The sequence below is a fragment of the Eucalyptus grandis genome, chromosome 4 (genome assembly GCF_016545825.1).
Source record: "Eucalyptus grandis isolate ANBG69807.140 chromosome 4, ASM1654582v1, whole genome shotgun sequence".
NCBI lineage: Eukaryota > Viridiplantae > Streptophyta > Magnoliopsida > Myrtales > Myrtaceae > Eucalyptus > Eucalyptus grandis.
In genome coordinates, this window is record NC_052615.1 from 38,552,713 (window position 1) to 38,579,067 (window position 26,355).

The 26,355-nt window shown below is 38.4% G+C and overlaps 1 protein-coding gene across 2 annotated transcripts; it reads left to right on the top strand.

The window, feature by feature from the left end:
- The first annotated feature begins 443 nt into the window (after positions 1-443).
- Positions 444-15,074, top strand: LOC104442307 (HEAT repeat-containing protein 6). 2 transcript variants are annotated; one of them, XM_010055690.3, is made up of 27 exons: positions 444-905; positions 1,136-1,231; positions 1,341-1,516; positions 1,729-2,002; positions 2,085-2,152; positions 2,348-2,417; positions 2,515-2,883; positions 3,700-3,779; positions 3,882-3,933; positions 4,182-4,335; positions 4,517-4,604; positions 4,808-4,910; positions 4,987-5,077; positions 5,216-5,313; positions 6,220-6,396; positions 7,277-7,528; positions 7,988-8,083; positions 8,191-8,285; positions 8,394-8,457; positions 8,530-8,617; positions 8,701-8,774; positions 11,163-11,414; positions 11,499-11,572; positions 11,834-11,940; positions 12,734-12,852; positions 14,163-14,240; positions 14,320-15,074. In XM_010055690.3, exons 1-27 carry the CDS (start codon positions 696-698, stop codon positions 14,527-14,529), a joined length of 3,615 nt encoding a protein of 1,204 aa, XP_010053992.2. In that variant the 5' UTR covers positions 444-695; the 3' UTR covers positions 14,530-15,074. The 2 variants fall into 2 exon arrangements, with proteins under 2 accessions (XP_010053992.2, XP_039167124.1); XM_039311190.1 differs by lacking the exons at positions 11,499-11,572; positions 11,834-11,940; positions 12,734-12,852; positions 14,163-14,240; positions 14,320-15,074 and adding an exon at positions 11,092-11,162 and having other exon boundaries at positions 584-905; positions 11,251-11,408.
- The last annotated feature ends 11,281 nt before the right edge of the window (positions 15,075-26,355 follow it).

Consider the following 26,355-nt stretch of genomic DNA (forward strand, 5'->3'; position numbering starts at 1 on the left):
AAAACCAAAAAACCCAAAAACCAAAAATCAAAATGTAGTTCAAATCACGATTTGGTTTGATTTAGTTGCTTCCCTTATTGGTTTGGATTTCCTAAAAAATCCGAACCAAATCAAACAATCGACACTCTTACATTGAAGATAGGCCTTGGATCTTAGCATTTGCATTTGAATCCATCGATGTTAGGTTCGAACTTTGGTGCTTGTGTCATGGTCCGAAAGAATGATCGGCCCGTGACACTTGCATCTAGGTCTCCGGCACTTGGACCTGATTTCATCGTCACCATTTCAAGCGATCATTTCTACGAAAATATTCATTTTTTCGCTGACACAAATGGAACTTGATTGAAAAAGGAGAATGAAAGTTTATCTGGACTTTTTAGCCGGAAAGGTGGATCAAGAAGTATTGTCAAATTGTGGTGCGAACTGAAAAAACTGAAAACTAGATGGGAGCAAAGTGACATTCTCCTAAAATTCCAGAGAACAAGCCGCGATCCCATTGCGTTTCACTGGGGACAGGCTTCGACGATCGACGGCGGACCACGGAGAATTCCGACTCGACGGCGACGCGCACCCGCCACCGCCCGCCTCCGGCATCGTCGCCGCAAACTCCATCGTTCCAAATCAATCGAGAAGTTGGATTTGACAATCTCGGCATGCGAGGTTTCGCCCGCGGCGGCGGCGGCGGCTGCTGAAGCATGGCGGGGACCTCAGCGTCCGCGACCACCGCAGCCGCCGCCGCGCCGTCGGCGGCGGCGATCAGGTCATGGAGGACGGGGTTCCTGACCCTGAGGGACGAGACGCTCACGAGCCCTCCGAGAACTTCCCTCGCGGATCTCCTCCACGGCCTCATCTTCTCCAATCCCTCCGCCCTCGTCGCTGCCGCTCCTAACCTCCCGCCTCACGAGGTCCTTTCACGTTCTGCGATGAGAGTTGCTCTGCTTTTGGCCTTTTGTAACTGCCGTTATGCTCAACGTGTTGGAATTGATACGTCATTGTTGCGGGAGGCTCGTTTTTGGAGTTCTTGCTTTGTGTCATCGTTTAGTTTTCCCATTATAGATTGTTTGATGGCGTTGAATTTGATTGGTAATCATTTACGTTTGGGCGTTGATTGTTTTGTTGCTCGCTTTTCTGTCAGGTCACCTCAGATGTGCTATTCCTGATAGAACTGGTTTCAAGTGCGGATCTTGTTCATGGAAATGGGGGCTCTTTCTACACTCAGTTGTGTCACTTGGTATGGGTTTTCTTCGGCAAACCAGTTCTCCAGCTTATCATCTCTATTGAATGGGAAACTGCAGAGGCACTGAATGGGCTAATTCTTTGAATTGATTTGATTCCTTCAGGTTCATGATGTTACTCGACGTGTTTCATTGGATATAAATCCCTCTTCTTGGATGAGTATCCTCAACTCTTTTGATAAGTCTATGGAAGTTTTGGTGGGTGGAGAGGGAATGAAGGGTGGGCAGTTTGCCAATGCAGCTAGAATCAGGCCTATCATGGACTGCTTAGAGACTTTAAGGTCAGTGGATGAGTAGAGCTTGTCTGAATGCTCTAAGCATTCTTCCATATAAAAGATTTTCCTAAATGTTATTATAGGACAATGTGGCATATAAGAAAATATGCATCAGGTCATTCTCACTTTATTCTGTCAGCATTCTCTGCCTGCCTTTAGCAAGGTTGAAGTCTGCTGGATAATATTTTGACTCTAATTTTCTCATTGGTTCTTTTCAGATGCCTTATTGGTGCCTTCCACAGAAGATCATCTTTGTCTGAGAATATGGAGCTAGTGAAGTTTCTTTGCCACAATGTCGCTCGCACCCGTGTGAAACTGCTTTCTTCATCTTATAGAAGTGGCAACAAGATACATGCTGCTTTTGCTGAGAAGAGAACACCTAGATTTAGCAGTTTATGGGAAGTTCAGACTCTTGCATTTACTATGCTTGGAGAAGCTTTCTCCAGAGTTGGTCCCTTGTTTCCTCCTGACATCTGGCAATTAGTCATCAAGGTATGCTTTGCATACCAATTTTTGTGGTCATTATGTTTGTGAAAGCATGCCCCACCTAAGTTTTTTTTTCGTCACTAATTAGGTGATACGGAAAGAGATGGATCCTTTGGCGTCTATGAATCTGATTGTGGAAGACAATGTCATGTCCAAGTAATATTCTCTCTCTCTCTCTCTCTCTCTCACACACACACACACACACACACATGAGCACATCACGCTTGTTCATGCACATATGTGCACACGTGCTTCAATGAGAATAACCTTTTTCGTGCAATCTGGAGGATTGCCAGTTTTTTGGTGACTGGATTACTTACCGAAGGAAAGTTTGGCACCTCCTCTGTGCAGGTTTTATGCTTCTCTGCTTCAGTGTCTGCATTTGGTTCTTGTGGAACCGAAGTGTTCCCTTTCTGACCATGTAAGTGGATCTTTTTGGACCCAATTACTAATTCCTATGCTAGATATGTTTACATATACATATGCAGCATGTGCTCAACTCGAGAAATCCATTGCAGGTACCTGGTTTTGTAGCAGCTTTACGTGGATTTTTTACATATGGTCTCACAAGTAGCAGACTGCAACATGATTTCCCAATTGTTAGCTGGGAGGAGAAGGAAGCTAGTTCTGGGAGCTCAGGTTCGAGATTAGGTCAACAACAAAAAGCAGATCGTAAACCATATAGGCCTCCGCATTTACGGAAAAAGGACAGTTCTCGGTCTACGCACATTAAAATGTTGGATTCACAGAGTTCATCAGATCATGAATCTTCCACAATAGAGCTCATGTCATCAGATTCAGATTACAGCGATAGTGACAGCTTAGGAAGAGAAAGCAATGTTACACAGAGCTCTAAGGTCAGAATAGCCGCCATTCGTTGCATCCAGGTAATCTTACAACAAGATGACTCTCTGCTTCCAAATTTGCTGAATACAAGATAAGTGTCATGCAAGGCTTTTGATGCTTGTGGCATATGGCTTTGCTCTCTAGGGTTTTTCACTTTCTTACTTTGCCTTTTGAGAAACTTGTGTTGAGGCAATAACCAGCTCTGGATCAAATATATAGATAAATTTATTTTGGTGTAAGTGTGATGGTGGAGATATATAGAAAGTGAGACAAAAACCAGGTCTGGGTTAAATATATAGATAGTTATTAAGACATGAGTGTAATTCGTTAGAATTATTTCTTATTTACAACAGAATACCTCTCCATTTACGACATGGTAAACAAGTTATCAAGTTTACACTGAATTAAATTTTTTCTAGTTATGAGTTTTGCAAATTGTTAGGACCTTTTTTCCTGGCATATGTGGTACTTGAGTTGCAACTGGCTCTGTCTGGTTCAGTCTAGTCTCTGGGCTTAAAGATTGGATGAGACATCTTCTTCCTGATGTGGTGAAGAGGGTTGGCTAGACTATATGACTGAAAAGATTAAATCCCTCTGTGCTTGAGCTTATCATGGCTGATATTCTGGTTGAGTTTGTTACTGTAAAATTTCTATTGTTTCCTTGGGTTTGTATGCGCTTAAGGCTTGGTAATATTTTGCAGCAATGGAATTCTCTTTTCTTTTCCAATTTTCTATGCCTGAAGAATGGCCATATAAATGAATTGATCAAGATTAACATTCATCGTCTTTGCAGACTGAAAACTATGAGTGTTCATTAGAACCTTTTTAATTGACTCTTTTCTCTAATTGGTGAGAAGGACCTTTGTCAAGCTGATCACAAATCTTTCACAGCTCAGTGGACCATGATTCTACCCACCAGTGATGCACTAGAGTCAAGGTAGGGAGATCAATTCATTTTCCTTCACAGTGAACTGATTTTCTCATGTCATTGAACCTTGTGCATCCTTGTCCTTGTTTCATGATCTTATTCTGTCTACAGGAAATTAGATCCTACTCTGATGACATGCTTGTTGTTCGATCCTTATTTGAAGGTACTTGTAGAATTCTATACGAGTTCCTTTCAGACCACTTCGGATTTATTGATACCCAAATAGTAATCCAATCAGTTGCTGAATGTTCTATGAGAAATTATTTTAGTATTATGTCACATGGGTGAACCATTTCTTAAGGTTATCAGCCACTGTTTGGATTATTTTTCTGTATTGTCTCTACCATTTTTGGTTCAATAATGATTAAAACTTTCATGTGGTTGCTCTTAGCTATTTTTTCCTGTGTCTAGGTGCGTATAGCAGCTACAACCACTCTGGCTGTTGTGTTGGATGGTCCTTCATCTGCTTTTATGCAGATCGCAGAATACAGGGATTCCTCTAAGCTGGGATCTTTTACATCCTTATCAAGTTCCCTTGGCGAGATTTTAATGCAACTTCATAGAGGTACTTGAAGAGGGTTTTTTAGTGATTTTCTAGAAAATTTGCTTTCTCTGTACTTTAGCTTGGAGGGAGTAGAAGATTGCTGATATCAGGCTGAGGTAGCGCATGCAACCTGCAACGGTGCAGCCATTATTTTTTTAATAGTATCTGAATTAAATAGTGTGGTTTATTGTTGTATTGGCAGGAATCATCCACCTAATCATGCGTGAAACTCATAGTGGATTGCTGGGATCTTTGTTCAAGATTCTTATGCTCTTGATATCATCCACACCGTAAGGATCACTTTGCTAGGAAATTGTTCTATTTTCCTTTACTCTCTTAAGATATTAAGATTCCATGATCTCCCCATGGCCAGTGCTTTAGACCAGGTGTACTTTCCTGTTGTTTTTTTTTTTTTTTGGTAAAGGTGTACTTTCCTGTTATTTCTTACTCCATTTATACATAATTATGGTTATTGATGGTGTTCATTCTACAGATATATGAGAATGCCTCCTGAGTTGTTGCTGACTGTTATTAAATCTCTACAAGCCAGAATAGAAGAAGACTTCTCATCCAAAATGGATCAAACTAGTCTTCTGGTTAGCATACTAAATTTTGAATTATGAATATAGAATATGTGCTTATATTTAACCTTTGTAGTTTTATTCTTGACAGGCAGCTACAATCAGTTGTTTGACCGCGGCTCTGTCAACTTCATTCCCCTCAGTGCCAGTGCAAGAAATGCTCACTGGAGAAATATCGCAGGGTTAGTGGTATTCACTGAATTTGAGCATGCCTACCACTTGGAATCTAGATGTACTTTAATCTGTTTTATTTCTTCAGAGACTTTATTATGTTTTCTTCACTTATGAGTACATGAGAGGCTCTCAATCTTGTTCTTCAGGTTTCTCAAAGAACCAGAAGAAATTAGGTGTTCTGTCTACATTATTTAATCATTCCAAGCCACCTATGAACCTGACAACAAGATTTGAGGCTCTCCAGGTACGCTAATTATGGTGACTCTGAGGAATTTAGTAGGTTTGACAATATAATAGACAAACGACCAGGTGATGTAGTGTTCTTTTATTTATTTATTTTAAATATATAAGTACATGTTTTAGTTTATGTATTCTGAGAAATCAGGATGGAACTGGGACAAGGCAGTTATAGCATGTCTATTTATGGTTAAATCTGATATTTCAACGAACATAGTGAATGTGGAAATATGTATACAGTTGCAGAGGTGCCAATTGAAGGTCTTGGCATATCACGTTGTCCTGTCTAATTTAGCCATTCTTTTAGAAATTCTAAGCCAAAAGTTAAGCAATTAGGAGGAGGGAGAGTATGTGCTCATAAGGCCACTAAATCCCAGACGCAAATGAGCTGAGATGCCATCAACACCCTCAACGTGCAACCCTGGATGAGATCACATGAAGAACACATGTGGACATGAATTACTGGGAATATGATGAATAAGAACCAGACACTAAGGGAATGGAGTGCAACAATGAAATTGAAACCTGGCTTTGACACCATTATAGAGAATCCAACCCACCATATCACATTTGGGAATCCAAGCATGACTTTAGGGAGTAATGGTCTGTTGCTTTTGACATTTTGAATAACCTATTTTGGGGGTCAAGTGCCCCATACATCTGCTTTGTAATTTTATTCTTTACATTAAAAGTTGTAAACAAGCTCCCTTTGGCTTTGAGTTCCTTCTGTACATGGCTTGGCACCTGCTTGGTGCCTCATATTGAATCGCTATTACTCATGAAAAAAAGAAAATGGAATTATAAGTACTCATTTAAATACTTGCCTACTGTAATTCTGATTGAATGATCTGAAAGTCTCAATATCATGATGTTGAGTCATTCTGAAAATCTTCTACATTTACTTTTGCTGCAGGGTATTAGAGCTGTATCACACAATTACCCGAGCATAATGCTAGGGTGCTGGCAACTAGTTTTCTCAGTCATTTATGTTAACCTTGGAGTTGGTGAGTTCCATAGGAGTGCATGCAGAGGACAAAGTGGAAATATATGTGGGGTCCTTGGGGAGAAAGTCATTGCAGCGGCTGTCAAGGTGTGAAATATTTTACCCTCCTTCCACATTCTGTAGTTTGTTTCAGTGCTAGTAACGACACCAGCACTTCTGCTATATAGCATAACCACTTGCAGTCGTGGTCTTTTTGCTGTTAATACTCATGGATCCAAAGCGGTCCGACCCTTCCCCAGACCCCATGCATCGCTGGAACTTCGTGCACCAATACTCTTCGATCCAACCAATGGTGTTTTGTTACTTTTGGTTTTTCGAGTGACTGTCTTACTGTGTCTGAATCAGTTGACCACTAATACAATTAAGTATTTTGTAGTTAACTTTTTTCATGTTCCTTTTTTAAAAGTGCAGAGAACCTTTAAAATGGAAGGTTATCCAAGTATATAGGAGATAATGCTTATGGTAGTCTTTAATCGAATTCTTTTTGGCAATATTATTGCTTGATGACCCATGTATACTATTGTCACGAAGCGTTCAAAGAATCTGGTGCATGGCTTATCTGGGATGAATCTCGCACTGCCTTTTAAAAATAACATCAAAATGTGTTCTAAGGTTCTATTTGTGTGGTATTTCAACCTTTCATCTCCTCTTGGAAAAAAATGCCATACATTTTTCTTTTTTTGTAGATTATGCACCTATTTCTCTGGGTAGATTGGTAGATCGCTTTAGTCTCCAGATTTTGCTTCCTTTCTTGCTCTCTTAACTTTATTTTTATCCCATATTGCTTGTCATTGATAATCTTGCAACTTAAAAGAACCATTTTAAGCGATGCAATATATAGGTAAAATTGACACTTACTATAGACAAGCAGCATAGTTAATACTTTTCATGTGTTCAAGTCAAACCAAATTTGAGTTTTTTCTTTTTATTTTTTTATTTTATGTTAACTTTATAATCCAATCGTCAGGTTTTGGATGAATGTCTTCGAGCAATTTGTGGATTTAGAGGAACTGAAGATCTATGTGATGATAGATTAATTGATAGCCCTTTTGCATCTGACTTTGTGAGGATGAAGAAGATCTCATCTGCCCCAACGTATATTATAGAAAGCCCAGATAATTCCAGAGACAATTCTGAAGCAAGTCATACAGGAAGTGAGCAGTGGTGTGAGGCAATTGAGAAATATTTGTCACTGACCTTGTGGCACACTTCTTCACTGGTTGGTTGACTACTCATCCCCAAATGTACATTGATCATAGTATAAGTAACCTTTGAAAAGTACCTTCTGCTTTTCTTTGTCCGTCAAAATCACTGTTTGTTGAGAAAGGAAGCAAACGCTCTTCTACATAATAATATTTGCTGAAATAGCTCCCACCACAGTACCAAAAGACTTGCTTACTTAATATAAGACAAGATGTATGTGTTTGTAGTTGACTAAGTTTTTTGTCAAAACACAATGATTTCTATCAGTGCAGTAATTACTGATAAGATGTTAATTGGACATCATTTTTGGCATAAAAGCCACATTTAGCTGTTTCTCTATTTACAACTTATATCTTTTTTTTCCCCTCTCATTTAAATAGTTAGGAGAAGCTGTTGACATTTAGAATGCAATTTTCTTAACTGAAGCTCTCTCTCTCTCTCTCTCTCTCCTTGTTTTTGTTTTTGGGCCTGCTAGGTGAGAACAGCATCCGTCACTTCTTTTGCTGGTATAACTTCCTCGGCATTCAATTCGCTGCCAAAGCTCAAACAGGATTTCATTCTGTCTTCTACAGTAGGTTCTCTAATCAAATTTTTAAGCCTAACATTTCCCTTCGTTTGCTCATGAACACCAGCATTGTTTTTCCCTATTGAATGTCGATTGACCTTTGAAAACTGTAGATGAATGCTGCTTTGGAAGATGCTGTACCTTCTGTCAGGTCTGCTGCTTGTCGAGCCATTGGTGTGATTGCATGTTTTCCAGAAGTTTCTCAGAGGTAGTCAAACAACTGGCTATAATAAGGATCAAAATATGGCGGTAGTTAGTATCGTATTGAAGAAGAACATGCATAAAATAATATCTACTAAGAAGTTAATCTTTGTAGTGCAGAGATTGTTGACAAGTTGATTCATGCCGTGGAAGTTAACACCCGTGATTCCATAGTTTCGGTACTCTTTTGTTTCGCTTGTGGCTTTTTAGGATTTTTTTGAGGTGGGATTAAGCATGAGTATATGTTTCAGGTGCGTGTGACAGCCTGTTGGGCCTTGGCAAACATATGTGATTCTCTCCGTCACTGTTTTGGTGACATACACCAAATGGAGCTTCTAGGTTAATCTAAAAGGCATTAGAATTTTTTTCTTAAACGGATGGTGTTCACCTATTTATAATTATTTTAATCTTTTGTCCTATAGAATTGGAGAAATGTGATCGACGTTTGGCCTTCTTAGTTGAGTGTGCTTTGCGTTTAACCAATGACGGAGACAAGGTAAGTGTGATATTGACTCGAAACATTTTCTACAAGCCATTTTTTGCATTATGTTCCAGGTCCATGATGAAGTACATGAACATGAATCTCTGTATGCTGGGTTGATGATGGTGTGCTTTTGGGTTTATTTGATATAGGGTGCACATGACCAAATTTCTGGAACAGAAATTGATTTTTGACCAGAAATTGATTTCTCAATTTCTGAAATTCTTCAATTCTATTTCTGAAATAGAAATCTGTTTCAGAAATAGAAAAATCAAATTGCGTTATTAAACGGATTTCTGTTCCAAAACTGTTCCGGGGAATAGAGAAATTGAGAAGTAGAAATTTTATCATGCGCGCCCATAGTAGTCACATATGGGTCCTATATTCTCGCCAGCATTGCATGTTTTTGGAGTTGTCTAATGCTTTTTGCTTGTACTTTTTACTTGTATGATTTTGGCTTTGACTTGTTTTAACAGCGAACTATTAAGTTCCTCTAAATACGGTACATATTGACAAAGTTTTCAGAATTTTGAGCCATTTCATTTATCTTTTTCATGTTTTGGCAAGAATGATCCCATCTATTTATTGACTTAAAATAAGTTGCCTCAAAACCCCAAACAAGTCCTAACCAATGATGTATCAATTAGAAGGTGCCTCTCTCTCTCTCTCAAACAGAAGGAAAGAGGAAAGGAAAAGAAAGGATAGACATGATAAACATGATAATTCTGTGCACTTAATTATCAGGAAAGTTCAGGTTGGGGGAGGGGGGTTCCTTCAGCTTTATGTCATTTATAGAAGCAGGAACCTGTGGATTTTCCAACTCCTTTACCATGTCTGGGGGTGAACTGGTTTGTTAGAAAGGAAAAGATCTTCCGCCACCTCACCATTTATAACTTGTTAGTTTTGGAGGAAACTAATTAGTACTATGTATATGTCAGAAAATGGGTAAGAATAGTAGGAGTGCCATAACTTTTTCTTCACTCACTTGAGTGCCACAAATTTGAAAAATTAATCACTTTGAGTGCTATCGGCGATTTGCTAAGCCAGAAAATCCAATGTGGCAATCAGTCGTCCTACATGGCTTCGTTAGTGTTGATGTCGAAATTTTTTTTAATATTGTTAAAATATTTTTTGAATTTGTTATATTTCCTTTTTCTTTTCCTTTTTCCCTTTCTTTAGGGCTAGCAAGGATGGCTGGCGAGGGTCACTAGCGACTGTTGCTGGCTGTGAAACCCTCGTGTAGATTGGGCAAGGGCTGCCTTGCCTTCAATCGGGAAGGCCCTGGGCAAGGCCGTCACGAATTGCCAGATCTAGGTGAGGTGGCCTCGCCCAAGGCCTTCATGGCTGAGGGGGAGGTGGCCCTCTAGGCGAGGGTTTTGCGGTCGGTGCCGGCCCAGAAAAAAAAAGGGAAAAAAAAAAAAAATCCACGTTGGATGAGAAGTTATTAAAAGAATCTATGTAGGATGATTTGCTGAAATCGGCACTCAAATGATCGATTTTACTTCGATATGGTACTCGAGTGAGCAAAAAAAAAGTTATGGCACTCTTGCTATTCTTCTCCCGTCAAAAAAGGAGAGGGGGAAATTAATTAGTAATGAGATTATAAAAACATAATATGTTGGCTTTTGCTTGTATCAATCATCAAGGGTAAGATTTGCTGCTTATGGATCCAATTAGATGAATTCAAAAAAGGCATAATGACTGCAAAATGCCACTTGGCTTTGAGAAAGGCTCTATTTGTCAATAATAGGCTTGTGTATACATGATATATTTAGGTTTGGCAATTAGATTATTGTGCACGAGGATTGGGATTTCAAAGGATATCATTATTCCATGAACAGGTGGGGTCATACTATGCAATGATACTCTCTGAAAGAACTGTACGCAAGATAATGTTGGAATTGGTTAAGTTAAAATACTGAAAGGTGACTAATTTGAATGTTGGTTTTTGATTTATTAAAGAATGACCTATTCTTCCTCCAAATAAGATCTTAATTGTCTATAAGGCAATTAAGATTATAAGCAGACATGGTAAGAGTTTACTGGACTTTGAATCAACTGGTTTGATGAGTATATATATTTTTTTCACACTAGGTATCAATATTTGTCCAACTACATGTCCATTTATTGTTGATTTTATTTGACTTGTGGAAGCACAAGGGATTCATCCCAAAGCATTTTCCCATTCATGCTATTTTCAAATTTAGAGCTCAAGTGTGTTGTTTGGCTAGCTTTCTGTGATGTCATCTCAATCTAGGCCTAGCAACTTGCAACTGTATAACTTTTGAAGTAAAAAAGGTTTCTATAGTTGAAAAAATTCTCATTTTCCCAGAGGAGCTCCTGTTTGCCCGCTACTCTGTTCACTCGAGGCTTTTCTTTCTCGTCCTCTGATCTCCTCTCTAGGTAAAGTCAAATGCTGTACGGGCTCTTGGGAGTCTTTCCCGATTTGTCAAGTGTACAAGCTTACCTGGTGATCATGAGAGGCGTGCAGAATGTACAAGTTCATCTAGGACTAGCAGCTCTGAGGGACATCCAACGACCATCTATCTGCAGAATCAGAGACAATTGTCCGGTGCAGCTTCTTGTGGAGGTTCTGATATGTTAGGAAGGATGGTCCAGGCTTTTCTTTCCTGTGTGACGACAGGGAACGTTAAGGTGCACGGGGGATAACCTCTCCAGTCGTTCTTTTGTAGTTAGTGTTGATTCCTGAATATTATCTAAATTGAAGTTCTTTAACAGGTCCAATGGAATGTTTGTCATGCGTTGAGTAATTTATTTCGTAATGAGACACTGCAGCTGAGAGATGAGGATTGGTATGTCCTGCTAAATTTGCCTCACATTTCATTTCATTGTTCAGTCTCACGCATTGTTCAATGGCTTTCTATCCTGACAATCTTATTTGCATTTGATGGTTTCCTGTTTTTTCTCAACTCATTGTTCCCTCCCCTCTTCTCTTGATTTTCTGTTGCTAATATATTGTGCCTCACTGCATGTATCTCTCTTTCTCTGACAATACTTACTATTGTATGGACATTCTCAATGTAATAGGTTCTGCACCTTCATTTTTATTGCAGGGCTCCATCGGTTTTCAGTATTCTTTTATTACTTCTACGTGATTCTTCTAACTTCAAGATCAGGATACAAGCTGCTGCTGCTCTAGCTGTTCCAGCATCAAAACGTTGTGAGTACCGGTTGCAGTTTATTTGTTCAATTTAAAAGTATCGTTTTGGTGGACTTAGTAAGTGGTCTATGTATGGTCACTTTTAGCGCAACATGTTAATTTGTTATTACTTATTCTACAAGTAATGCGCTTTCTGTCCTGGATAAGATGAAGTGAAACGGAAAAGAGGAGAGGGATGCGAGCCAAAAACTGATCCAGACATGAAACAAAAGAGAATTTGATTTAGTACAGATTGATTGCAACAGCATGGAAAACCTAATTTACTCGATAGTTAGCTAAACTATTCTTAATTTGGGATTTTTCAGACTTATATGCGAAGTGATAGCATAGGTTAGTCAGGATTTAGAGTTTCTGTTTTGCACAGAAAGAATGATAGTTGTTTAGCAGTTTGAGGGTATCATCCTTGTTGTCTTTTTAAGCAGGTATACCATGAGATGCTACCATGTGGCTTTGCATCTTGGAAGAGATCTTGATAGCCATTGAAAAAATAAAACCTGCTGACCAACTATAAAAAATACAATCTGATATCAAGTAATAACTGAGAGTTATCAGCCAATCATGCTGGAAATTAGTGTCTATGAGTTGGTGCTGGATCAAGTTAGTTCTCTGATCCATGCTTTTCATGGCCTTCCAACATCTTGACTTTCCATGGGTCCACAAGAATGCCGATCCATTTTCTTATTTTTTGTACTTGAAGAATACGAGGAAGAAACCCTTTATTTTAAGCACATCAAAGGCTTTGCACAATATTTTATTTCTTCTAATACCATGTTCGCTCTTTTGCTTGATGCAGATTATGGTAGATCCTTCTCAGATGTGGTCCAAGGGTTGGAGCATGTGCTTGAGAATCTTGGCTCGGATCAAGTAGCAAACCCCTCTAGTTTCAAGTATAGAGTTGCACTTGAGAAGCAGGTTGGGTAACATTCCATCTTATTTCCTCATTTTGGTGCCTTACTTTGTAAAAGAAGATGCCTTTGACATGTTACTTCTGGGACTTTCACTCAAAGTATTTGACTGATGATATGGGTACAATACTGTCAAGTTGAATCGCACATCACTTATAATGTATCATATGTACATATAGCCACCCTTCATATTATAACTTTAAAATTTTGGGTTGTTTATGTTAATGATATTTTGTGGGATTATTACTAACTATTCTAAAAGTTTAAGTTAATAGGTCAAGGGAGACCACATGAATATATAAAGCATTCAGGACCAGTTGTCAAGCGATATGGGAAAATACTTCAAGACCCCTCTCACATGCACGCTCGTCGATTACGAGCAGCAAGTGAACACATTATCAATTGATCATGCACATTCGCAAAAGGGATAGCACTGGCTTTGATACCATGTTAGAAATTCCAACTCAAAAGCTTAAACTTTTAGAATAGTTGGCTGTGATTCCATCAAATTTCACATGGTATCAGACCCTAACGCTTCCCTCTCAAACTCATCACTCGTAAAAGATTCACAATAACTTGCCGGCATAAAATAGGGGTCGTGCCTATTCCACAATAGCCAAGCCAAACCGAGCACGTCTAAGCAAGCTGCTTACATGCGAGGGATGTGGAAGTATAATCCCACATATCTTAAATATGCAATTGTGCCTTATATACATGTGGTCTCCATCCACCTAATGGGTTAAGTTTTTTGGTTGACATTCTAACAGATATAACCATACTTTTCATGCTGTAAAATGTTAACTTTTTAGCATCTCTAATATTTCTTTTCAGTTGAAACCTAGAGCACAACTTGATAGCTGGAGTCCAGCTTGTGCCTCTTATGCAGTTTGGTTATTGAACATTTTTTTTTATTTTTTTTTTTTTTGAAAAAGAATGTCAGAGCAAAAGCAAGAACCTCTCTTTTATTTGGTTGCATATCCTTTGTTGTTGCACCTGTGGTAAGCTTAGTTTAAAAAGTAAGAAGATCAAGAGTAGGATACTAGAAGTTTGCATAAAATTTGATTTACAGCAGCAATAGCAGTAATGACAATGACAAATGGATCATTTCTTGCTGTGTAGGATTGTTGTATGGATCTTCTTATGCCATTGCACTTTATTTTTAACCATGTGCATAATATTTGTTTTGGCAAATTTGATAAAATCTTCTGGACTTTCCAGTAGGCTAGTACTTATAGCAAGTTTATTTGGTTTATTTGGTTTTCTTTTTTTGTATCTTCTGTTGCATATTCTTATTTATTGTCCCTTTATCTTCTGCAGTTGACCTCCTCAATGCTACACGTCATCAGCCTTGTCTGGAGTACAGATCACCAACCTTTGAAAGATTTTCTAGTGAAAGTGAGTGTCCTATTATTCATTTTTGAAGTCCTCCTTTTTTCCTTGATGGAATCCTCTCTGATATCTGTTCTGTTTCTAGAAAGCCTCTTTCTTAGAGGAATGGTTGAAGGCACTATGCTCATCATTGAAGGAGACAAGGAGCCATTGTGAGGTTGAAGATATTTCAGTTGAGAACCAAAAGAAAGAGATTATATCCAAGGCCTTGAGATCCTTAGTTGAGGTGTATGAAAGCGGAAACCATCACGCAACAGCAGAGAAATTTAAGGTGCTGCATGAGATGATATGGTGAAAATATCTCATGTTGACAAGGGCGTTATGGTTTGATGACTAAGATAAGCACAAAGATTTGGTTCTAGTCATTATGGCCATGCACTGTATGGTGCTTGATGCCTGGAACACTCGCGGTAGCTGTCGCATCTCAGAAGGGGATAATCTAGGCAATTGCTTAGTTAAGGGTGCTTTTGAAGATTGTGATGAACCGTGCATGCCAGGAGGCCCATGACCCATGTGTTAATTGATCAAGGATCGGATGTCTGATGATGGGGTCCTCATATTGAATGCATGGCTGCTCTGGGTATTTATAACGTAGCATGTATGGCCCAGAAATCTCAGTTTTTCTTCCCACATGTTGCGTTTAAATTTTGCAGGTATCAGTCAGATGACATTTCTTTAGCTTTCCCATACCTCATTCAATTGCCAGATAATGTAAATTGTATCATACTTTAAATCAGCGTTTCTAGCATAGTGAAGTTCTTAAGCCTTGTATTTGTTAGTGTCCAGACACAGTCAATCAAGCTTGCCTGGTAAAAGCTATGAAATGGCATACTTTAAGAAGTTTTCTCGTGGCATATTTGATGAATCTATATTTTCTATGATCTAACGCCTTCCCCCAGCTCATTGTTGTCGAGATGCAGAGAATTTTTCCTCAGTAGTCGAGAGAGCTGTGTGAGGTGCTGGCCAATTTGAGCACATTCTAAGTGACGGTAGGATAGTAATGTTTCGACCTAGGAACTATCGCCGTCTATCAAGATAGAATGCAGGTATCGTTCTATGGTGACCGCCAGGAGTTGGCAAATAGCTAGCAAATTGAGGTAAACATAGGGCATCGGCACTTCATCAGTTTCGGTGTCAGAGTTTGGGTAAGTCGATACCCCACTATAAGGTAGTTGATCATGTGAAAGTGGTGAGCAATCGCATTTCAGGTCGTTCTTGCTAATATGGCGTGAGTCTGAATGTGTGCGACTTTGAAGAACAAGTGAGTCGAACGGGTACAACATCTTTATGCCCTTAGCTCTTACCTAAATCACGATTTCACTTTTTGGCAATCTTTCTACCTTTAGAGGAAATCAAGTGCAACATTGATGATACAATTAGGATGTGTTTGGTTCGATTTTGGAGGAAAACTTGTAGGAAAATGTAAAGGATTTTAGGTAAAATGGATTTGTCATAGGGAAGTAACTTTAATTTAAATACTGTTTAGAAGTAACTTTGATTTAAATGCTTAGAAAAAACTACACTTTGCAAATGATTTTTGCTAATTCTTTTTTTTTTTTTAAATCCAAACTTTTTCCATGAAATTGAATTGTCACGAGCCAAATCAACTATCAACCTTGCCTGAGGTTGTGACCCAAGGCAATCGCAAGGCTGGAGGTGGCTCGCCGGCAACTTTAGAGTTTTAAGAACATTTTCGTACAAGGTTGTGACCCAAAGCAATCGCAAGATTGGCGGTGGCTCGCCGGCAACTTTAGGGTTTTTAAGAACATTTTTGTAATTATGGAAGTATATCAAATGTAAAATTAAAAAAAAAAAAAATCTATTTGCATTTTGGAAAATACAACATTTCAAAGCACCTCCAAATCTGCCTTGAGCCAAAGGCCTAGAAGCCTTTGAAAATGTAATTTGCATTTCTCCAAAAGTCTTCAAAAAAAAATTTGCCCGACGTCATTTGTATATGTTGAAGGGCCTTTAAGGCCTTGAAGGGCTTTGGCGAAGCCGAATCGCTCCTGCTTTGGGAGGGACACCAAGGGAAGATAGGCAAATCTCGCGAATTCCTCCACTGGTGGACAACAAATTCTGCATACTTGCAGATGACCCACTTCAAGCCAACCACCCTATCCATCTCTCCCTGTCTAATCAACACTCGTGCAGTCAATTTCCTCACTTAATGGTTGGTGACTTTTGAGGGGGATCTAACATCATTCTCTTTCGAACTTGAGAGCCTCACCGAATTGGGAGCTTTCCTGTCCCAAGTATTGCTTCTTTCGACGAGGCAAAAACATGGACCTTTTTTTCGTTCCTTCTTCCTCAAATAGCAATACAGAAGGACATTATATGGTCCCGTCTCTTGCTCTCTCTAAAGATTAAATTCTTTGCCCAGATACCCCACAAAAAGTACTACTTTAACTGCCCAATTTATTTGTTGGGGAGGACATCTACTTCCTCAGAATAGATGCCCACTTCGTAGGATTCAATGCTTAGAATTGTATTCTTTAGTAAAGTAAGCCTTTCCCATCTAAAAGAAAATTCAAGCAGAGAACTGATTCTTGGTAAATTGCCTCACAGAACAGCAGTTGGAACCTCACATCCACAAGTGGAAAAAGAAGTATTTAGACAAATGGAAAGATAATTGATGAAATTTCTCATCTAACTCCAAAGCGGGACCAATCCTAGTTTCCAAGGAAGATAGGACTCGGTATGAGTTTCAACCTTGACCTCTCAACCCCATTGTACCTTACACCCTACCGCCTGAAATGATCTGAATCCTAGTATTTCAAATTAAGTTACCCTATGTCTTCAAGAACAAGAAAAACTTGACTTACACAATGAGCTCTACTTGTTATTCATAGACTTACTGGAGCTAGAAAATGTAGTTTGGTTGACCAAAAGATGGCACTCAAATGTAAAGTAAAGCCATCCAACCGATCACCAACCACTAGCTGTCATAGGTGAAAGGCCTATCCTTGAGCAAGCTCTATCATCAAATTATCCCCTTTTGAAGAGAACTGAATTAAGAACTCAACTTGACCTTAAATTGAACTTTGAGGTTATGATTTGTAAGGATAATCTTAGGTGACACTGTTTGGGCAAGGTTTGTTGAACATTGAGGCATGTACTCAAGCTCTCTTAAAGGCACATCTAAATGTTCATTTGGTACATCTTAATGGTATTGTTCCTCAAGTGACACTGACAATGTCAATGGATTGAATCTCCAAACAACGCCTTGGGTTTGGTCTGACTTGATGTGATCTCTATTTGATCCTGTCAAACCAAACACTGAGGTTTTCTTCTCTCCTATGTCAGAAAGCTTAGTGCAATTATCCATAATTGAAAAAAGCATCCATACTTCCCAATAAAATATCCTCGTCCAATAAAAACGAGAACATCCACAGCCAACTAGCAAAAGAAAGTATACTATCCTTTATCCTTGTTGCGAAATTAGTACGGACTTTAAAACGTTTCATAAAATATGCAACCTTTTTCCTTTTTTGTAAACTTAACGCGGACTTTAATTTCTATATAAAAAAAAAGCACATTTTACTATTGTTGCCAATTTAGCATCCATTAATATTCCGTTCATTTTCGCTGTCGTCTTTTCCATGTGTAAGACAATGGCTGTTGTTGTGCTGACGGGTACATCAGTACGTTACCCCTTCGAAATGATACCATGCAACTCATTTCCAGCAAAATTAATTAGAAATTAGGGCTGAGGAAGACTAGCACTCAGATAAAAAGAGGAATTATTAGAATAAGGTTAGGCGTCACATGCTTAAAGAGCATATCTATGGCTTCTTCAAACCAAAATTAGTGTTCGATCACCAAACTTGTCTTCGGTAATGAATACAGATCGAGATCTCTATTTGTTACTATGATTTTACCTTTTGGCGGTGACAGTGCGCGTTTAGGTTCGGCGCCTCCCATGCCATCGCATTTAGAGTGACAAGGTTGAACGCGCATGAATCTAACACCTATAAGAGTGAAACATTCAAATAACTCTTATGTTCCCCTTCAAACTGAACTTTTACACTAACGAAACCAAGAGAAGCAAGACCCCAATATCATATAAGCAAACAAATCCTAAATCTAGACTAGATTAAGATAGAAACCTCCTTGAAATAGAAGAGAGAAACTTCTAAGGAGAGAAAAGCTCTTCAAAACGGAAGGAAAGTAAGAAAATAAAAACAAAGAACCAAACAGTCAAAGGAAAAGGAAAAAGAGAGGGGAGGGAGAGGTCTAGCTTAAACCTTCTCCTCCATGAAGGTTGAAGAAGAAAATTGTGTGAAAATGAGAGAGAGAGAGAAAAAGAAAGGGTTTGGGGCTGATGGAATTAGTATCAAGGCCATTGTGACTTAAAGTTACCCTCCTTTTCTTAAAACACATTTAACGATTGGTAATTCGTGTTCATGTCATTTTTGAGTTTGTAATCATAACAAATTGTGTCATTGACAAATTACTATATATGTTAATTATATTAAAAAACTTACGCGTGTCAAATTTGTGCCTAACATGTGGAAGAGATAATGGTGAAAATAGATAGAATATTGACAGATACTAAATTCATAATGATCATAAGATGTTGTGTACATTAATCTTCGAAATGTTCAAAAATTAGTGTTAAATTCACAACGATGATATGTACTCTCTTTAGACTTTTGAAATATTTTGTTGATTTTGCAACAATGGTTAAAGATTGGAAGAAGTATTAAGAAAATTTTAAATCTAATGCATTGGTACCAATTTAGTCATAAACCTTTGAATTTAACCATTTAGTTTTAAACTTATTCATAATGGTACTAATTGAGTTCATCTAGCCAATTTCAGTTAGAAATTGTTGATATGTGTGGCGGCCGTCTTATGTGACACGATTTGCATTAATATAGACTTTTTAAATATTTTTTTTTTTTGCAAAATTTAAAAAAATATTTTTTTTTTTTTTTCATCTCATTTCATTTTTTTTTTTTTTCTCACTGTGGCTAGCGAGAATCTTCGGAGCTTGCCTGCCACTAGACAAGGCTCGAAAATCCATGGCCGACCACTAAGCAAGGGTTGCGACCCTCTCCTGTGGCCATGGGTGAGGTCATGGCCACCTTTGCTGTAGTCGCATGGCAAAGGTCTGGCGGGGGCAAATGGCTTCTCTAAAACACGGACCTTCCAAAGGAGATGAACTCGAGCTGAACCTCAAGCAAATGAGACATGGTGACGTCTTGGAGTCAAAGCCCGAGCATCATGTAGTTCTCAACCCCATCAATTGCAACTTAGGTACCGTCTTTTCCCCTTCGCTTTCCATTTTCATTTTTTGTCTCTTCGTACTCTTTGCTGATTGTGGCAAGTTATGCCGTCCTTAAAAATGCTGTTTCAAAGTTTTTTGCCAAACACCACGATTTATCCCAAGGGGCTTTGGAGAACGATTTTTGATAAAAAATGATTTTTTCGTTTCTCAACCCCATCAATTGCAATTTTACCGTCTTTTCCCCTTCGCTTTCCATTTTCTTTTCTTTTTTGTCTCTTCGAACAAGTTAATTTAACGATTTTGTTCCGAGAACAATTTTTGATAAAAAATGATTTTTTTTGTTTCTATTTGGTAACAATTTCCCAAAATTTATATTTCCGGGTTAGAAATACATTTGGTAAGATTCTTAGATTTTTTAATTTCTTTTAATTATTTTTTATTAGTTTTTCCTTTTTTTCTTTTTCTCTTTGGATGTCGTAGTCGGCGATTGGCTGAGTGATGTCCGACAAGCTCGCTGGAGCCTTACTAGGCCAGGGCGAGGCCCGGCGAGCCTCGGCCTCGCTGTGGCCGCACGAGGCTTGGCTGGGCGAGGTTGATCTCGCACGGATCCGGCGAGGGTGAGCTTGCCCAGTCACCGGTGAGGCCTCACCGGGCCACTACCAAGCTCGGGGCGACAAGCCTTGCCGTGGCTTAGTGTCTCGGGAGGCTTGCCAATGCTCCGTCTAGCTAGTCGCGGCGCCAGCCATGGCTAAGGCTGGCGAGCCATGGCAAAAGGAAGAAGAAGAAAAGAAAAGAAAGAGAAGAACAAAGAAAAGAGAGAAAAATTGTAACTAGAAATTATTCCCGGAAACAAGAAACTACTTTTTTCTACTTCTTATTTATGTTCCAAATCTATTCCCGGGATAGATTTTTGTTCCCTAAAACAAAAGAATATAAATTTTTATTTCAAAGAACATAAATTTTTTTTTAACAAATAGGCCTTTAGTCAAAGTGTTTCATTCTATGCTAATTCGTTCTATGACTATTGATGGTCCGGCAGCCGCCGACAAAGTCTATCTTACCGACCTTGAGATAAAGGTGGCTATGGCCTCACTAGCCACAAGCAAGGCCTCCTTTGCCCATGGCCACTAGCGCCTTGTCTAGTGGCTGACTAGCTCCGGCAACCCTCATTGGTCATAATGGGGAAAAAAAAAAGAAGGAAGGAAAAGACAAGAAAAGAAAAAATTAAAATTTTAGGAAAAAAAAATAATCACGTGAGCAGTAGCTATATCACGTAGAACAATCAATGTCCACATTAACAATTTTTAGCCGAAATTGACTAAATGGACTCAATTAGTACTAATGTAAAAATAATTAGAATTAAATTAATCAAATTAAATGATTTAGGAATGAATTGATATCAATGGAATATGCTTCAGAATTTTTTGATATTTATCCGCTAATTGGCCTGAAAATGTACACACATGTTCCTCGTTTAATTCTATTTCCCGATAAGAAATAAAAGGATCCTAATTATTTTGTTCTGACCTTTTTTGATTTATTGCCGGCAAAGAATAGCCTCTCGAAAAATTCCATCTATTGCTACCAGAGAAATGTGGGCTACCTGGAAATCTTGACCTATATACATATAACCAAAATTCTATGTATGACTTTGTCTTCAACCAACTCGATCTTGAATATTTTTAATTAGAGCAATCTTTAATTTGATAAAACATAGATGACTTTGTAGGGCCGGCAGAATGTCCTTTGCAATGATCCTAAGATACTCTCAACATCTGGCAGGCCACAATTTCAATAAGACTAACAAAAACCTTAAATTTCTTTTCTCTTGTTCTTCCTCATTATCTTACCTTAAAATTCAGTTTGCCAGACAGAATATGTCAGGAGTTATATGTGACGTATGAAGAAAGAAACCTAAATTAGACCGACCTGACCGACACACCAAATTTTATATGTTGAGACGAATTAAAATGAATTAACACGTTCTCATTGTAATTCAATTATTTGACATTTAAAATTGAAATCAAGATACTCCAGAACGACACGAATCTACACAAATCACAAACACAACCCTTTATGCCTATCTCATTTGGTAGGCCTAAAATTGCACTGTCTTGCTTCTGCTAGACTAGCACTCCAAGCTACTCGAGTTGGGTGAGGGCTATTATGACTCGGTATATTCCTCCCATCATTCAAACTCCTTAATCTCTGTTTTAGCATTATCAATTATTATATTATATTTTCTTAAAATTGATCAACGTTTGGGGGATCATGATCGACTCGGGGTATAAACTTTCTCCTTTATTTTCAGAGAGGAGAAAGACAAAACCAAGGTAGCTGCCGACAAGGTCAAACAACTTTCTAGCAAAGAAAAGCCAAAAACACGGTCAAACTAATGATAAAACTCCCTTTGAGTAAATGCTAAAATCTCATCCGATCCCTAGTCCTATTCTAAAGATGCCTAATCCGAGCAAGTGTTATTATGATGACGACGAGATTAAAGTTTATAGTTTTTGTCTGGTCAAAAATTAAAATTTATGATTAAATTGGTTTATTTTTTAGGCATCTTTTAGCTCGGGACATTACTTTGGATTCACTTTCTTGAAAATTAATCTCAAAAAAAATTTCATCCCATCTTTCATGCACTTTTTCATAAACATAGCTCGCCTGGTTTTGTTTTTTCACCATCGTCATAAAGTGTGGTACATAGAAGGGATGATAACACTAAGGGTTTTGAACTTTTTCGATTTGTGCATTATTGTCACTAGACATTTTTTTTTTAAAATTGGAACCTTGAACCTTTTTGAAAAATATAAATCCTTCTGTCCAATGCTTGAATAGTTGCAGTCAAATGGCTTTAAGTGCTTGCATTACCTGGCAGCCACGTGTTGTCTATGTGGCTTTTACAAATTTTTTTAAAAATATTAAAAGATATATGAAGTAAATCTTTTCTTTAAAAAAATTTCAAAAAGAAACTTCAATGGTCGACAATGTGTACATGGCAGAATTTGTGGAGGACAAAATGTTGGGACCACAAACCCTTACCAGCCGATCTAGCGTTTAGGGTCATCAAGGGCCATTGCCTCGCCTCAAATCTGAATGAGGGTCACAACCCTCTCACCAAATCTACAATTTCAAATCTAGCAAGGGCCACGAATCTCACCAAACCTATGGGGAGGTTCGACACTTGTTGCCTAGTGGTGAGGTCGGCAAGGGTTGCAATTGCCTCGCTTGATGAGGGTAGAGTGATTGCTAAGGTGAGAAGACCTAATGAGTGACTTTCCAACTGGCTTCTAAAATGGCAAAGAGAGCTGGAAGTCATAAAAAATCTAAATGTCGTATCAAACGCATTAAAATTTTGGATAATTACTTAATACATTTGAATGTTCAGAAATTCGTTCAGAGAACAAAATTAAAAAAAAAAATATTTCTGAAGAAAAGTTATTTTCGAATAACAAAATGGTTACTAAATGCACCATAAGCAGCTCCTAATATACATTTAGGTTGAAGAAGGGAGTGGATTGTATTTTGTGCCAAATAAGGAGGAGCGCTCATAAATTAACTAACAAGAAGCACTTTTTGAAACACAGTTAATGTTGAGCATTAAAACTCCAATATTTATGTGTGCTCAGGTTATAATACTAACATCATATGTGACCTTTAGAGAAAATGACTACTTGTACGCTAAAAAACAAAAGCTAATGGTCAGACTTAGTATGGGACAAGATAAAAGAGAACAATACCTAGAAAAAGTTAATCCAAAAATTATCACAATCTTCCACTCATGCGAAGACACACACTCGACCGTAGTCACTCTATATAAATCTGGGAAACCCTTATTCAATTCTGGGCGAGGTTTAACCACCCTCGCCCCCTTTGTAGAGAACGAATATGACAACCAAGTCACTCCAAACTGACCCGATTATCTCTGTCAAACCCTCTCTTAGTCCAAGCATGTGCGCCCATTAATGATACAATGCCCAATTGCCAAATGGGGGTTGCTGGACCCTTTGCTTCCCTCCCCTTCTAATTTCCTTCTTTTTATTGTTATTCTTTTTCTTATTTGAGGCGATACCACTTATGCGCATCTAACATAAGTTGCTACGTAAACACTTGATGGCCATTGGACCGTCAAATCAGCATTTATATCCAAACATATGACAGAGCAACTAACATTGCACAAATCCAGAAATTCAAGGACGCCCTTGCCGGTGTCCCTTAAACAATATTGGCGGCTGTCTAGCTAGCTTCTTGTAGTGCAGGGCAGGAATTAAGTTCTTTCATTTGTTCTTTATTTTGTTAAAATTGGCTACACAATACACAATCATCTCCTTTATCAATCACAGTGTCTTGTAGCTGGGGGTGTTAGGTGGACAAGTAGGTACAAGACATCGAGGAAAACACAGGTTGATCTAGCAAGAACACTGGAGTGTCCCGCCACTTCATTTTAGGTGCGGAAGGTTATCATACCTACCTATTCGACGGTAGCTACTTACAAAGAAGTGATAGAAAATTTACCTTGCCCCCTCCCTCTGATGGCTCTCGAGTTCTTAGGTATATGTTTTTTTTGTCCACTTAGGAGGGAATACCTCCGAAGTTTTGCATCTTAAAATTCATACGAAATCTATATAAGGACATACTCAATTTAGATACCCTCTATCCTCTTACGTTATAAAAATATTGTAATTTGACCGTCTGATTTGTATAAATTCTGAAATAATTCGGTTAATTCACATGACGTTGTAATTAGATTATTGTCTCATGTCGATGACTGACCCATCACATAATTATCCCCACACTATGTTGTTAGGAGAAATGAAGCTTTACGAGGTTGGTCGGCGCATTTATTCTCTCGTCTCTCCGTGTATTGATTTTTCTTCTCCACTTTTCTTTAATTTTAGATGGCGGTCAAATGCCAATTCTTTCTTTATTAGCATCCAATGAGATTTGTCGCGATTGACTCCAAAGTATTCGGAATTCGGAAAAACGGCAAAATTGAATGCCTTGGAATCGATGTACTCCAACGATCTAAGAAACATGGACATCGCATTGTCATTTTCTGAGGGCAACCTTAAGACTCGGTCTACCCCATCAAGATAAGCTGCAAACATTCGATGATGTGAAATGTCATCTTAGATTAAGTGGTCCAATTTTTCGTACGAAAATCCTAGCAAATAGTAATAATGATTTTTAAATTTCAACTATTATTTTAGGTTTTGGTGGGAATAGTCCCATCAGATAAGTGGATCATATGGGATCGGATCGAGTTTGAGATAGGTAAAAAATGATCTGATCCAATTTAGCCTATTTAATCTGTCTTGACCTATTTTCATTCAAAACAAATCTAGCGACTCATATTCGATTTGACTCATATTACTAAAATACCTTCATATTTAACCCAATTTAGGAAAATTTATGCACAAACTTAGGTCAAAGAGCAAAATGAATGAGCGTGAGATCGATCGAGAGCCAAAGTAAAGAGAGGATCATAGTGGTGAGTTGGGTCTAAGTAAATTTAACATTCTAAACCCATTCATGACTCAAATGCTAAATATAACCCATCCTTATAATAACTCAACCCATTAATACAAGTTAAACAAATGAGTCTATGACCCATTTCGTCATGGTCTAGTTGGGGAAAGTGAAAACTGGAAATAGTTAAATAAATAAGTAATTCTTCTTCTTCTTTTTATTTAGGGATATGTGCAATAAAAATCCTAAAACTTGTCTAGAAAGTACAATTGAGTCCTAAAACTTTCAAAAATTTTAATTAAGTACTAAAATTTGTAAAATTGATTCAATTGAGTCATAAAATTAATACCGTCAAACTTACTAATGGAAAATGCTAACATGGCGATGATGTGGCATTTTAAATGAATTTTTATTTTCCACATGAATTTTTAAATTAATTTTTATTCAAAATCTTTAAAAATTAGATTTAAAAAATAAAAAAAAAAAGCTAAAATTTAATTAAAAAAATTGTTAAGAAAAAAAGAAAATGGCATCGGCAGGTGTTTCCATCGTTGTTGCCACCCATTGCCAAGGGCCGGTGATGGTCGGCGACCCGGGGTGGTTGGCCCTCACTTGCCCCAGGTGGTAACCCTTCCCAGGCTCGGGCGAGGGCACCTAGATTTGGGCACGCCGGCCTTCACGAGAGGCTGATGACCATCGCCCGCCCTTAGCAAGGGGCCGATGACCATCACCCGCCATGGACAAGGACTCGCCCCTTTGCCCAAATCAGGCAAGCCTCGTTGACCCTAGGTGAGGGTCTACGAGGTCTCACCCAAGGTGGGCGTTGGTCATCGATCCCTTGTGAGGGTCAACATGCCTAGATTTGGGTGCCCTTGCCCAACCTCGTAGGGGTGGTTAGCCCTCACTTGGGACAAGCAAGGCCTCCCCTGACCACCCTCACCGAGGGCCAACGACTATCGCCGACCCCTTCGACGATGGGCGGAAGCTCATCGGTGCCTTTTTTTTTTGGAATAGTTTTGTTTTTTTTTTTTTATAAATAAATTTTAAATTTTCCTTTTTAGATTTTAAATCTAATTGAAGAAGAATAAAAATAATTTCAAAAGACACACGAAAGATAGAAATTTAATTAAAGTGCCACGTCAAGGCCACATCAACATTTTCTGTTAGTAAGTTTTAATCAATTTGATAAGTTTTAAAACTTAATTATATATATATTTTTGTAAGTTTTAAGGGTCGATTGTACTTTATTGACAAGTTTTACTTATACTCTTGTTATTTGTATGAACGATAAATAAGTAAAAATAAAAAATAAAATAAATTGAGGGAAACGTACACCACGAGAGGTGCTGTGTCTCTGTGTGGCCTCACGCAGGAAGGCGTGCTGATTCTTCCTTTGTGGGCAGGAGAGAGAGAGAG

Bases quoted from the DNA above. Each gene is read 5' to 3' on its own strand.
- LOC104442307 (XM_010055690.3), top strand. From the start codon at position 696: ATGGCGGGGACCTCAGCGTCCGCGACCACCGCAGCCGCCGCCGCGCCG. The intron at 906-1,135 runs GTCCTTTCACGT...CTTTTCTGTCAG, and splicing joins CTAACCTCCCGCCTCACGAG to GTCACCTCAGATGTGCTATT. The intron at 11,415-11,498 runs GTGCACGGGGGA...GTTCTTTAACAG, and splicing joins TGACGACAGGGAACGTTAAG to GTCCAATGGAATGTTTGTCA.